General features: G+C 39.5%; 1 protein-coding gene across 6 annotated transcripts; it reads left to right on the forward strand.

The window, feature by feature from the left end:
* The first annotated feature begins 353 nt into the window (after positions 1-353).
* cdk11b (cyclin-dependent kinase 11B) lies at positions 354-15,084 on the forward strand. Of its 6 annotated transcripts, none has more exons than XM_014338699.1 (20): positions 354-424; positions 1,168-1,298; positions 1,615-1,754; positions 2,334-2,461; positions 2,548-2,692; positions 3,017-3,192; positions 3,422-3,541; positions 3,664-3,762; positions 5,772-5,903; positions 5,978-6,052; positions 7,789-8,018; positions 8,132-8,222; positions 8,318-8,439; positions 8,536-8,641; positions 8,811-8,932; positions 10,231-10,338; positions 10,704-10,820; positions 11,227-11,375; positions 13,718-13,907; positions 14,442-15,084. In XM_014338699.1, the coding sequence occupies exons 2-20, from the start codon at positions 1,188-1,190 to the stop codon at positions 14,532-14,534; spliced, it is 2,454 nt and encodes an 817-aa protein (XP_014194185.1). In that variant the 5' UTR covers positions 354-424; positions 1,168-1,187; the 3' UTR covers positions 14,535-15,084. The 6 variants fall into 6 exon arrangements, with proteins under 6 accessions (XP_014194185.1, XP_014194186.1, XP_014194183.1 ...); XM_014338700.2 differs by lacking the exon at positions 354-424 and adding an exon at positions 437-1,084; XM_014338697.2 differs by lacking the exon at positions 354-424 and having other exon boundaries at positions 5,981-6,052.
* The last annotated feature ends 146 nt before the right edge of the window (positions 15,085-15,230 follow it).

Below are 15,230 nucleotides of genomic sequence, written 5' to 3' on the forward strand. Positions count from 1 at the left end.
TTATAATCAAAAAAGACCTGCACTCTCTCCCTTCTGGCCCACTGTACAGCACTGTAAAAAGTGAAGGAGGGCATGCATTTTGTACTTTTAAGTGGTATTTTCATTAGTTTTACGCTATTTATAGACATTTAAAATGACACCTGTTTTTTCACTATCTATTATTGAAATACAACTTTGTTTTATAATTGCAAGACAGCCTGGGAAATAAGCCACCAGAATTCTTTCTTTAGTTTTTACATTTTATTCTTACAATAAAGATTTGTGATATTATATTATATTATATTATATTATATTATATTATATTATATTATATTATATTATATTATATTATATTTGACCTTGTTGTTTTACACCGGAAGTATTACATACGTTACCAGTGCGTTGTAACTTCCGGTGTGCCATAATACCGCTGCGCATATTTCAGGTTTGTTTGACCATTTCATTCGCTCGGTCAATAATTTTAAAATTAACTGCATTTATGCTTTCAATTTTAGATATGCACACGCCTATATGTGTGTAATTGATTAACATTATTGGCAATATGAGTAGTTTCTTTCAACACCATCTTATTAGCTGTTGAAGTTGTTTAGCAGTGATTCCCCATGTTAGCTTTTGCTAACTAATGTTTAGTAGCTAGCTTGTTAGCATCCACCGCTTTAGTCAGCCGATTTAGCAAGAAGTCGCTTTTCGACTGTGTTGCTCTATGTATTGGCATGTTTTCCCACACCATAAACTTAATATTGGGTATTTTATTTTTGGTGGCGACCTGTACGTGTCTAACTACACTTGGTTGGCGTCTCTGATATATGAAAGTGGTAAAAATGAATGACGGCTGAGCAACACTTGAACTCTCCGACACACTGAACGAGGGCATTAAACAGCGTGTACACAGTGTATGTTATGTCCACCGGCTAAAATTGGAAATCCGCAAGTCTTTCATTGTCTTCCGTTACTTTATTTAATTATTTCAAAAGCCGTAATCTGTTTTTTATTAGTAGTTGTCCAAAGCAAAGACGGGGGTGGGATTCTGAAGCGTTGATCCTAATTCAGTTGAATGGTAAATGAAATCGGTAATTAACAAATGGTAAGCCCCTTTCTCTGATTCAAACAAAGCTAAGCTAAGGAGACAGTACTGAACCCTCTGTGTGTGTTTGTGTTGCAAAGCAGGCGGTGGAGAGCAGACGCCGATGGGGGACGAAAAAGACACCTGGAAAGTTAAAACTCTTGATGAAATCTTGCTAGAGAAGAAACGCAGAAAAGAATTACAAGAGAAAACTGATCCGAAACGCCAGAAAAATGTAAAGTATCTAAAAGCTAATATACAATCTATGTTACACATGCATGCTGACACAGAATGCAACAAACAGATTTGTGAATTAATGTCTTAGGTCTCAGTTATTGTCATGTTAGCATTTTTATCTTAAAACCCAGATGTTAATTTAGGATTGGAATATAGAATTTATTAAGAAACATAGCCTAATTAATTTAGTCTAAACATTAGTGAAGTTGCTAAATACAAAAATGTTGTGGTCTTTTTTTGTATGTTAGCCCTCTTGTACTCACTGTCTTCTTGTAGGCTTTAACCCCAAATTCTGGATTTCTTGTCTTGGCCAGTTCTCAAAGGGCCTTGCTTCACAGGCGGATGATCGGGAAGCCAAACGAGACACTCCGGAGGAAGGAGAACTTCGGGATCAAAGAATGGAAATAACAATTCGTAACTCGCCATATGCACGTCAAGACTCAATGGAGGACAGGTACTTGGAAGTTGGGGGAAATTATGAGCGGGTAAACTGATCCATGACTTTTTCTTCTTTTTCTAAATGTGGAAATTAGTATACATAACCAGCAGAAGCTACTATAACATACAGCTAGCATGCAGGTTAGCAGCAATAACTTATTACAAAGTTATAAGAGCTTAAAACTGCTGTATAATGTTAATTCAGGTCACGTTTTTTTTTTGTTGTTGTTGTTGTTGGGCTTTTTTTGTTATTGTGCGGCAAAGCAAATTTGCTGTATCAGTTGGGACAGCACAACAATACAGAGGACACACTAAACATGCAATGCAAAATTATAACATAAGGGCAAAAAATTATGAACATGCAAAATATAGTACAATACAGTACAGAGTACTATAAATAATATAATTAATATAAATAGTAGCAGATTATTGACTTTTAAGTAGTCTGCTATTGCTTATAAGTGGTTATAAAGCCAATTCTGAACAGATTTATTTTATTTTATTTTTTTAGTGGAATGATCCATAAGGGTATTAGACAGATATTGGTTCTGAATTGGTGCAACTCTCCTCACAATGTTTTCTTTGTTTCTTTTAGAGGGGAAGAAGACGAATCACTAGCAATTAAGCCTCCACAGCAAATAGCAAGAAAGGACAAATCTCACCACAGAAAAGAGGAGAAGCGAAAAGATAAAAGACGTCATCGCAGTCACTCAGCTGAAGGAGGTTCAGAGACTCTGCTTCACATGTTTTACAGATACATATTTTTATTTTTAGGGCTGTTTTTTCATGTCTGTTTGTTACTTAAACAGCAGGAAAACATGCACGACTCAAAGATAAAGAAAAAGAGCGCGAAAGCGATCGCAGGAAACGTCACTGGGAAGAGGACAAAGCTCGGCGAGACTGGGAAAGGCAGAAAAGAAGGGAACAGGCCAGAGCTCATTCACGTAGAGAGAGGTGAGCACCAACTTTGGCCAGAAGTAAATAATCTCATGTCAGTTCAGATAATTTCTGATAATTTTGCCTCTTTGATATTGTCAACGCTAACTTGTTTGAAAATCTGTTTTGTTGAACTTTTGTTGATTGCATGTCAGAATGTTAAATCCTGTCAGTGCTAATGTGTTTGATCCTTTAAAAAAACACTAATTTTATATGTGATGTTCCTTTTTAAATTAAATAAAGACGTGAAACATAAATAATTCAAGTTAATACTTAACTACTGTCCATTTAAAGAAACCAAAGAAAGCAGTGACAAGAGTGAACTTTGGATTATCCAAACAGACCTCCAGTGGACTCTGCTGGGTTTTTTTTGGATCACAGGGACCGACTGGAGCAGCTCGAGCGCCAGCGGGAGCGTGACCGAAAGCTCTGGGAACAGCAGAAAGAGCAACGAGAGCTAAAAGACCGGGAGAGGAGGGCTGAAGAGCGACGCAAAGAAAGAGGGACTCGACGAGAAGGTCAGTGAGTGTAACTAAACATGGTGTCCTTTCCCAGCTGTGTAATTTCAACACAGAAGAAGAGTCATAATTTTATTCTCATGTAACTGGGGAAGCAAATGTATTTAAGCAAGTAAGCAAATGTCTCAAAATGCTAAACTGTGACTTGATGGATTGGGATTTTTAGACCCTGCAGCCTGTCAGGCAAACCTGCATCAGTGATTACCTAATTAATTTTTCTCATCTAAAGTGCCATCTCGGATGCTACCTGAGGAATATGATGACAAGCCAAAACAAAGTCACCGCAGCCGTAGTCCAGTACGTGTTCCCAGAGAAAGGTCTGATCACAGTGAAACACGGAAAAGCGGTTGTGAGTTTTAAATTGTTCTTGTTTTTTTTTTTTTTTAATCAATGGTTATTGTTGAGACTATTAAGAGATTATTGTGGCTCCAACGTAACTCATACTAATTTTAATTTTTTTCTTTTCTGCAGCATCAAAAGAAGAGAAGCCTGAGAGCAAAGATCTGCTTGCTGATCTGCAGGATATCAGTGATAATGAAAGGAAGACTAGCACTGCAGAATCCTCCCTGGGTGAGTTAAATTGTAACCTACAGATTTAGCAATTAGCAGATAATAATAATAATAATAATAATAATAATAATACATTTTATTTATAGGCGCCTTTCAGACCCTCAAGGTCACCTTACAGTAACACGTAAACAATACCATAAAAAACATAAGAAAAATGTATATATAGCAAACATGGAAGATAAAATTTAGACATAAACAGTCATAAAAGTATAAAAGCAAATATAAAAACTGAGCAAGGTAAAAATGGCCTAAGACAGATCAGGTGTATGCAATTCTAAACAGATGGGTTTTGAGTAGTGATTTAAAAGTGGTGAGACAGTGTGTGGTCCGTAGAGCAAGTGGAAGTGCATTCCAAAGTCTCGGGGCAGAACAACTAAAGGCTCTGAGTCCCATGGTAGTCAGGCGAGCAGGTGGAACTGACAGAAGGGAAGCTGAAGAAGAGCGGAGTGTACGAAGGGGTGAGTATGTATGGAGAAGATCGGATAGATATGGAGGAGCAAAGTTATGAAGCGCTTTGAAAGTGAGAAGCAGGATCTTGAAATTGACACGGAGGTGAATTGGGAGCCAATGGAGCTGTTTAAGAACAGGTGTTATATGTTCAGTGGATCTAGTTCTGGAAATAATACGAGCAGCTGTATTTTGAACCAACTGCAGTTTATGGAGGGATTTATGAGGTAAACCATAGAGAAGAGAATTACAGTAATCCAGACGAGATGTGACAAGAGCATTGACAAGTATGGCGGTACTGTGTGGTGTGAGTGAGGGACGAAGACGGTTAATATTACGGAGATGAAAGTAGGAAGACCGAGTGATATTATTTATATGTGCTGTGAAGGACAGAGTGCTATCGAGGATGACACCAAGACTCTTAACCTGAGGGGAGGGTGTGACAACAGAGTTATCAATGGATAACGAAAGACTGGTTGGAACTGTAGTCAGTTTTGATCTGGTGCCTATTAAAATGAATTCTGTTTTATTGCCATTAAGTTTAAGAAAGTTAAACTTAATGGATGTCAAAGACTCCACTACAGCAGACGATTAATATTGATAGGGATGTTCGTTGATTGGTCAAACTTGGTAAGACTTCTGATCATCATCAGAAGAATAGGATGACAACAAATATCTACCACAGCTCATTGTGTTAGGAAGGCTCTGTAGATTTGCAATAGGGCTGCACGATTTTGCATAAAATGAGAATCACGATTTTTTGGCTTAGAATTGAGATCACGATTCTCTCACGATTTTCTTTTCCAGTATAAATATTTATTGCACTTATTAACTGCACATCAACTTCGTAACAGTTGAGACTGAACATAAAAACAATAAATAAACATAAAAACAACAAATGTCTCACGTTTTGTTGTTGCCGCAAAATGTTGTACTGCTTGAAATTCCGTCTCCACCGTTGCTCGACACTGCGTGTATAGAGCAGGTAGTGCAACAATAGAAAAATAGTTGCGGGACGGCACTGTGTAGCGTTTGTCTAGGGTGTTGATCATTTTCCTAAATCCCTCGTTTTGCACAGTGTTGATGGGAGCCATATCTTTGGTCAGGTGATAAGTGATAGCCTCCGTAATTTCTTTGTGCCTGCGGGAGTTCGACGGGTATAGGGAAGCGCTGTATAAGGTTCCCGTTATTGATGTTTGGGTGGTTGACCGGGACGGATTTTCTCCTGTCACTTTCTCGTCATCCCTGACGTGCTAATTTTAGCATCACACGGCACAGCTTCTGTATCACGTGGTAAAGGCTCCGCCCTTGTCATTTGTTGAGCAGGAAGAGTGAGCGCTTGTTTTCATGCAGAGTACGTCCCGGATCAAAATGCGGTACAATCGTCGTGTCTTTTTTTTTTTTTTTTTTTTTTTTTTTTTTAAATCGTTGTCATTTGGAAATGAGATCGCACATAAGTATGAATCGAGATCGCAATTTTCTAACGATTAATCGTGCAGCCCTAATTTGCAGTTAATTTCCAGTTTTTAAACTGTTTTTTTATCTTTCCTTATTTCATTTAGCATCAGCGTCTGTTTCTGAGGAAGAGGAAGATGAGGAGGAAGATGAAGAAGAGTCCAGCAGCCAGAGTGAGGGTGAAGAAGAAGAAGAGGAGGAATCTGCTTCAGGCTCAGGGCGGTCTGAGCAGAGTGCAGGTACAAATATTTGTGGCCCATACGGTTCTATCACTGCCATCAGATGCTTATCAAAGTGGCTTTCTTCCTCTCAGAAGATGTGAGTGAGGACGAGCAGTCAGGGGAAGATTTTGAACAGGAGAGGGAAAATGGAAATCACATACCTGCAGGTGAGTAAACCTCAGATATCAAAGAGAGTAGAAATCATATTTGGAGAAGTAGAGAGTTTTTTTTTTTTCTTAGCTTTTTATACCCAGCCAGGACTCTAACTCTGCAGACTGTGCCTTTAAGAAACAATCGCACCACCATAAGGGCAAAACACAGAAATAGTATGAAATAGTATTCAGGCAAGAATGGAAAAAAAAGTTCCTTAAATTAAGCCCTTTACTTTACTTTAGTTGTACCAAGTTTTATATTCAGTAATTAGATGACATCAAGGCATCTGTATAGCTAGAAGATTTTATCAGCCAAATGTTACTGTGCAAAAACTTCAGTACTGTTAAAAATGTACAGAATTTTCACATTTAAGAGAACACATTTTCTGATGGTGTTTTGAAGATGTGTATAGATTTTTTTATTTGATTGTTTTGACCTTATGTCACTAAATTAATTACAACATTAGCATGGCAAAAGAAAAGAATCTTTAAAGTCATCATTTTTAACTCAAACTATGGCTGTTTTTTGTTTTTAACTACTGTGCTTTAGTAATGATGCAAAATAAATACTCTCTGTAGCACATTCATAAATGACTAAATTTCTGATAAAAACTCCCCTTGATCACAATCTACACAACATTATCGCCACAAGCTTAAAATGGAAAAGTCATCAGCATCACTAATGAGACACGTTTTGGTGGCTGATGGGTCACACCTCAGGTGTGTGTGACTGTGCTGTGGATGTTCCTCTCATATCTGAGAAGTTTGCTGAATGAGCATTTGTGTACAAATCACACATTGTTTGGAGTTTATTCATCTGAAAATTCCAGTAATTTAAATTTTCTGACATAATTTTGAGAGATCTTATCTTAATTTCATGGAAAACGAATATTGTACATCTTGGAATGTCTTCTTGATTGCTCCATCACATGGCTGTTTTTGTGCAGAGTTGGGATTCTTGTCCTGCTTTTGGACAGCTTTTCCTGTGCTGTGTCACATTTATGAACCAGGTTACTGGGAAACTATTTTTTATCTCATCCAACCGATGAGCGAAGTGGGTGTTGTCTTGCTATCCCTAAATGAATTTGTTTTCCTTACAGACAAACAGTATCCCACATTCTTGCTTTTTAGTTCACAAACACTTCTTATAATGACTAACTGCTCCTGAAATTTTGGCGATGTTAGCTGTTTATACAGTAAAGTTACAGTGGGATATAAATAATATCAGGCTGATCCTGCCACCATTTGTTCCCCCGGTTCAAATCACGGACAAACAGTATCCCGCAGCTGTTTGTTTTTGAACCCATTTTGCACATAGAGGCATTTTTTTGAAAAATGTATTGATAGCAATGTTGAATATTATTACACAGAAAAACAACTACATGTAAAATTACGCCGTGACGTCTCTGCCTTTCTAAATGGAGGGACAGTAACTGCGTGTGTATATGTAAGCGTGTAAAAACTGAAGATAGTCAGATTAACAGTAGCAGTATTTTGTCTATCTGCTATTGTAGAAATTCATCTCATGTAAACAATAACATGGCGCACAGCGTGACATCAAAAAAGGCACACACCTTTGATGTTGTGTGACAAACTCCGTATTCCTCATCCACACGTAAACGCAAAAACAGAGTTTTCGAAAATCTCCAACCTGGCAGGAGTTGGAATACATTACAATTTAGTTTCTAAATTGTAATGTATTCATTTAAAATGCATACCTTATTTATAACATGTAACCGTTTACCACACAGTACCAGAGTCCCGTTTTGACCATGACTCAGAAGAGAGTGGTGAGGACATGGAGGAGGAGGAGGAGGAGGAAGATGAGGAGGAAGAAGAAGCAGGAGAGGGGGAACCCACCCCTCACTCTCAAACTCATTCCCGTTCAGCCACTCCAGAAGGGAACTACATCCCAGAGTCTCCCCCAGTCTCACCTGTGGAGCTGAAGAAGGAGCTGCCCAAATATCTGCCGGCTTTTCAGGTTAGGGTCACAAATGTTGCGCATCATCCATATGAGCGCAAATTATGGATGTATGTTATTATTTTTGGCCCATTTTCTGTATGTTATAATCTTGACTTGCATTTTGTGTTCAGGGTTGCCGCAGTGTTGAGGAATTTCAGTGTTTGAATCGCATAGAGGAGGGAACCTACGGCGTGGTGTACAGAGCCAAGGACAAAAAGACCGGTATGAAAAGAAAGATACTCATCTATTTACTTTTGTGCTCTTCAGCTGGGTTTATTGTTTTTAGTAAAACACTGACTATAGTATCATGTTCACAGATGAGATTGTTGCACTGAAAAGGCTGAAGATGGAGAAGGAGAAGGAGGGCTTTCCCATCACATCTTTAAGAGAAATCAATACAATTCTCAAAGCTCAACATCCTAACATCGTCACAGTAAGGGTAAGAAAACATTTTGATATTTGCTTAGCGATTAACATTTCACCATTTACTGCTTCTACTAATGATTTGTACATACAACTAATCCTTTCCTATCAGGAAATAGTTGTTGGAAGCAATATGGACAAGATCTACATTGTGATGAACTATGTAGAACATGATCTGAAGAGTCTGATGGAAACAATGAAGCAGCCCTTCCTGCCAGGTACAATGGATACATTGCTTGAATCCATTTTCGTGTATGTCTGTGTGAGAGAAAGGTTGAAAAAAGATCTTCTGACTTCAGTAGAATGTAAGATCTCATAGATGTTTCTTTGCTTCTGGGTTTACCTCTGAAGGTAGCTAACTGTACAATGTGCCACCTTCTCTTCCAGGAGAAGTAAAGACTCTGATGATTCAGTTGCTCCGAGGAGTCCGACACCTCCACGATAATTGGATTCTTCACCGTGATCTGAAGACGTCCAACTTGCTGCTGAGCCACAAGGGTATTCTCAAGGTATACCAGGAGAGCAATTCTAACTCTGAGGGACTAATGGTGTGGTAACCTTAGGCTACGTTCACACTGCAGGCGAAAGCGCATCAAGTCCGACTTTTTTGACCCTGTGCGACCTATATCCGATCATGGTATGACAGTGTGAACAGCACAAATCCGATATTTTCAAAACCGATCTGGGTCACTTTCGTATGTGGTACTGAATCAGATACATATCTGATGTTTTAGAACGCAACTGCTGTTTGAATGGTCAGGTCGCATTAAATCAGTCTTTTATGTCACTGACACAAGACAGACGCCAATTATCAGCGCCGGAGAAGCGCCCGAGAAGACATCATGAACGCTTCTTGCCATCCAGTGAAACTGTTGGGAAGACGATGTTGGAGAAACGTGAACATGTTATTTGTACTGTATAATCTGCAGATTCTGACAGAAATCTGCAACTATCCTTTGAAGCACCGCTCCTCTCTAAAACAGCAATAAGGATAATTATTAGGCCATATGTAAATAACAAAATAACTTTATAACTTAAAGCAAAATTCTAAATGTAAAGTCAGAAACAAGTCTTTATATTAAGGGCCATCAGTCAAACAATACTGTTTGCTCTGGGTCTAAATAGAGCGCGTTGTGTGTGACGTCTTCTTTTGCACATGCGGGCCGCTTTGAGGGTTCACACTAGAGAGCGTTTGCTGTCGCATTTTATTTGTAGTGTCAACAAGCAGACAAAAAAAATCGGATTTGATCAAAAAATCGGAATTGACCTGCAGTGTGAACGTAGCCTGAGACACCGATAGTTGGTTTATCACTAGTCTTCATTAAGAACAGTCACTAGATGACAACACTTAAAAGTCCTGGTTTGACTCTTAAATACTGTCTCACTTTTTTTTTTACATTTTTTTAATCTTTCACATTTGTTTTTAAAGCATAGTAATGGAGGAAATCCAAAAGGTGATTTCATTGATCTGTCTTTCCAACAAGCTAGCAGCATGAACATAGTTGCATAAACAACACATGATTAGTAGAATTCAATTAGAGCATGAATTTCTGGCAAAGTGTAGTGAAGACTGGGTCCATGTGTAAATAAACAACATTTTTACAGACACTTGTTGGTGTGAATTTTATGCAAATTGGCAGTAGATAATGTGAATTGAATATGACTCCCTGCTGCCAGGATTTGCATTCATTTGATTTCTTCTTTAATGGTCAGATGATTTTGATATAAACATCTTTAATGCTGAAATACTGTTATTTAGCCCAAACTAGAGCATTTCAAAGGTCTCCTCATCCGTCTTGGATTGTAGATTGGTGACTTTGGTTTGGCCCGGGAGTACGGTTCCCCCCTGAAGCCTTACACCCCGGTGGTGGTTACCCTGTGGTACAGATCGCCTGAGCTGCTGCTTGGAGCCAAGGTGAGAATTCAAATTCACACACTGCAGGAGTCTGATGAATCCTGAATACAATAGCTGAAACTACAGACAGTAAAGTGATGGCCTTTCATAGATAATAGTTACATCATCCTGACTGATTGTTTTACACAAAGGCATATCTCTCCAATAGAAGACAACATCTGTTGAGCATTTGGCTTGTAACACACCAAATACCACAAAATGCTATTAGAGTTTTACAGTGCATGATTTATGCCGTCAGACGGCAGAGGCCTAGCGACCCGTCAGTGTGCATCCACTTTCACATAAACTCCAGGAGGAACGTGCCAGGCAGAAAGTCTACTTTATGTTTCTGTGGACTGCCACTGTGTTTTTTCTTCTCTCCGCAGGAATACTCCACAGCTGTGGACATGTGGTCAGTGGGCTGCATATTTGGCGAGCTTCTCACCCAGAAGCCTCTCTTCCCTGGAAAATCTGAAATTGACCAAATTAACAAGATTTTCAAGGTAAATGCTTTCATTTGTGCTTATAAAAGGTGAGGTATTGTCACTATAAATATTAAAGCTTTTCTTTTTACTGCTTGTAAGGTTTTCTGTCAGAGTGCAGTTCTGCAGTGAACCACAGGGTGGAGCTGCTGGTAGCTGTCACCCCAGATGATGTTGTTATACCTTACACTAAATGATCTAAATTAGGCATAACAGCAATATGAAGCGATGTTACCTGGGCCTCCCATGTTGTTGTTACCAGTGATCAGTTTTGAAATGCACCAAGGACTGGCTACTTGCCACTTCTGCAGTTAATGAGCACATCAGCCAAACTGGGAATCTCTCGTGTCCACTTTTTGTTTTTGTTTTGTTTTTTTGGGGGAGTGGACTAAAAGTATGTCTGCTGACTTGTCTGTGTTGTCTCTAGGATCTAGGGTCGCCCAGCGAGAAGATCTGGCCCGGCTACAGCGAGCTGCCCGCTGTGAAGAAGATGACTTTCACAGAGTACCCCTACAACAACCTGCGAAAGCGCTTTGGAGCACTGCTGTCAGACCAAGGCTTTGACCTCATGAACAAGTAGGATTTTTAGAGACTTTTTTTTACTCTTGCATAAGAAACATAACTCCTTTCACTGCACTGCAGTCAGGTTGTAGTATTGCAGCTATTGTCTGTTTTCATGTGTCTGTAGATTCTGTGTTTTCAAAAGATACTAAAGAGGTTATAAACCATAAAGACACCATTTGAAAAAAAAGGTCAAATACATTATAAATTAGCCATTTTTAAGGAATAGAGAATAAGTCCCATAGACCTGTGTAAATATTTGATGGCAAATTTTCAGTGTTGAGAGAACACATATCACTGGTATACAGTGATGAAGAGCATGTATTAGGTAACAATCAGCACGGCTCCTGCAGTGGAAATTGCCTTACTTGGACGAACCCTTTTCTACCCTGTCAAATTCTGTTACTCTTTCCACAGCTTTTTATTTAGTCGGTGCACTTCTGGCAAGCTTTCTTAAAACATGACAGCAGTAGTGGATATATCCCAGCAGGAGTCCAGTTCCATCCCCCTTGTTCCGTTTCACACACACGCACTCACCATGGTGACGCTCCACAGTACAGGAAAATGTTTTAGAAAACACACATTTAATAGGGAAAATCAGTGATGGCTTCATAATTCTTTCTCTCACATTCCAAAGATCAGCTTTGTTCTGCACTGCGCAGATGAGCTTCTCAACTCTCCTCTCAGGTCTTTAACCAGCCACAGAAACTTTTCTCTACACCTGTAAATGACAAAACCATGCTGGTCAGCTAGCTCCCAGCTGCAGAGGATGGTAACAACATGTTTGCTGTGCTGCTGTGTGAGGAACCACAATATGGTGGAAATTTGGTTCATTTCCAAAATTGCTGAAACTTCAGCTGTCAGTGTACAACACGTAGGGAAGTGCTGTTAGAAAAGCTTCACAACGGAGCAGTACAGAGAAACTTTGGAGATGTATCTGGCAGGTTGACATTGCAGAGCAATGGTTTTTTTGGTTGTTGTTTGCAATATCACACCTCTCCTGTGTGTGAAAGCATTTGAAGACCCAGATTCAGTGTCTAACTGAAGAAGGTTTCAATTCACAACTCTTTAACCTGTTATACATTTACCATTTCAACATGTAGTAGTTAAGAGATCCCAATTTTAATCCTCCTAGAGAGCCAGAATCCTGCCTGTTTTCTGTCCTGTTTCTATCCTGTTAGATAATGAGTTTCCATTACCTGGTGTCCCATGCATAAATAGGACCGTAGTCCTCAAATGAAAAGCAGCTGGGTCCTCAGTCAAGAAAAGGAACAAGCTTACAGGACAGGAAGAGTGCACATTTTTGTAATTCCATAACAAAATGGTGCATTGGACACAAGTAGCAGGTTTTGTCTTATGTTGCTAGTATAGTGCTCTTGTCTTCTAGACCTGGTGTCTGTCTAATCCCAGTCATTAATCCTCCTGTAGATATCCTCTCACGTTAAATTAGAGATCATTTGTTTTGTAGAATCTTTTATGTTTAATGTCTGCACTCACTTACGGAGGGTTCCCCTCAGACACAGTCTGAGTCTGTGTTGCTCCTGTCATGTATAATTACGACTGTTTGCAGAAACTCTCTGGCCTTTGGCATCAGCACCACACCTTGTGTTCAGACTGTGTCACTACAGGGCCTGTTATACACTGTTATACACTAAACACTAAACATTTTTGTTCTTTGACTATGTAAGAGTAACTTTGCAGAATAATCAGACTGATCCTTGTTAATATTATTTGGGGACGTTGAAGATTAGGTGGGTAGTCCTTCTTTAGACAGCCACATTGTGAATATGAATTTTTTGACATCATTTAGAGTAGAAAAAGTAGGGAAAACAACGGTGAAATGGAGCTTTTCAAGCATTTTGATGCCAGTTATGTGCCAGCGTTACCCAGTGTGACTGTGACCCAATAAAGTAAAAGTCAGCTGGCACATGTGTAATCTTCAAATTTTCGCATCAGACACAACCATCAGCAGGACTTTGATTACACAGAAACCATTAATTAGCTGTTAGGCACTGTTAACTTACAGCAACCTGTAAAGCTGCGTCAATCCCATCCATGCATGCGTCATTCTGCTGGCCATTTCTCGTCACTATTTTTTGGCCATGGCACAGAAAGATCGCTCCTTCATGGTTAATCCTACCTACAGAGCCCTGATTGGTTTTCCAACTGTGGAACTGGCCTTCATTGAGCTAAAAGGCAGACCCGTTTGAATAGCAGAGAAAAAAAAAAAACCTGAGGTGAGAGCAGGTCTGGCAGTTTTGTCCACACAAGAAGCCTGAGTTCTCCGAGGCAGTTTGGCATCTCTGATGAAACGCTGCTAAAACATAAGTTTAAAATTATTATTGATTGTTTTCCAGGTTCCTCACCTACTGCCCCAGTAAGAGGATTTCATCAGATGAGGCTCTCAAACATGAGTACTTCAGGGAGTCTCCTCTCCCCATTGACTCCTCGATGTTCCCCACCTGGCCGGCTAAGAGCGAGCAGCAGAGGGTGAAGCGAGGCACCAGTCCTCGTCCACCCGAGGGAGGCCTGGGCTACAGTCACCTGGTAAGAGCATTAGGCCTGACTTTTCTCCATTACACACAGCTACCAGGCTTTCTGAACGCTGCCTGTGTTAAATAGATTACAGACCTACAGGCTTCTGCTTTGTGTCCGCGTATTTCCTCCTCGTGTTTTCCATGATGAGCACTTTTTAGTTCCTAATGTTTTCAGCAGTGGTCCGGCTCACCCAGCAGCTTAAGGCCACTACTGAGATTTTTCAGTGGAATTAAGTGTTGGTATTTGCTGCCTTACACGCCAATTAGACCATGACAAGTGTATTTTTGTCTCACTTTTCTTCTCGTCAGGGTGAAAAAAAAGCTTGAGCTTGTGATTAAGTATTTGGAGTGTTAATAATAATAGTCTTAATACAAACTGTTAGTTGTAATCAAATCCGTTATTAAATTCAGGTTAGGGGTTTCCAAAGGTAACTAGAGTCATAAAATAATATTGGTCAGTTTTGTAATAAGCATGTAAGAAGTGCAAGATTTCAAAAGTTTTTGTTAATATTACAAGTTGTGAATGTTTCCATTGTCTCTGTAGGGCGATGATGACCTGAGAGATACTGGCTTCCACCTGACAACCAGCTATCAGGGGGCATCTGCAGTCGGTCCAGGATTCAGCCTCAAGTTCTGAGCCTCAAGCTTCAGGACGCCCAGCTGGAAAACAGGAAAAGATCCAGCAAAGACTCGTGGGACTTCTTGTTTTGTTTTGTTTTTTGTTTGGAACCGGATCGTATCACTGGTTTACAGCTTTAGAGCAGATCAGTATCTGATCATTTACAACTGTTACCACATAGTCAAGACTGTCTCACAGCAAGACTGATGGCTCAAACCTGTTGAATTTCCACTCTTCCTGTTTGTTTTTTTGTGTTTTTTTTTTTTTTTTATTAAGCCATTTAACTAACTGAAATGTGACCTTTGTAGCTCTTAAAGAGGAGAAACAACCATAAATCTATTCAAAAGTGTTTCTCTCATGTTTGACTTTTATTTTCCCTTTTATATTTCATGAGAGAGGACCAGGTTTTATAAATGGTTGGTATTTCCTGGCTGCCTGAGCTACTGTATAATGATGCAGCATTTGCTGTGTGTTCCATCCAGCATAATGTTAAAATTTAAATGGGAATGTCAGCTCTCCTGCTGACAGGGAACTGATGTTTTTGCTAGAAATAAAGTTTGAAACTTTGTTTTGTCTGCCTTTTTTCCCATATTTATAAACTCTGTCCAAGCTATGCAAACACAACCGCACACTGCCAAAGGAGGGGGAAAAAAATGAAGGGAAGTCGAGCCTGAAAGAAATGCAGCCTTCAAACCAGCTTGGTAGCTGCTGTCC

The sequence above is a fragment of the Haplochromis burtoni genome, unplaced genomic scaffold, assembly GCF_018398535.1.
Source record: "Haplochromis burtoni strain Fernald_Lab_line unplaced genomic scaffold, NCSU_Asbu1 Contig_244, whole genome shotgun sequence".
In the NCBI taxonomy this organism is placed as follows: Eukaryota; Metazoa; Chordata; class Actinopteri; order Cichliformes; family Cichlidae; genus Haplochromis; species Haplochromis burtoni.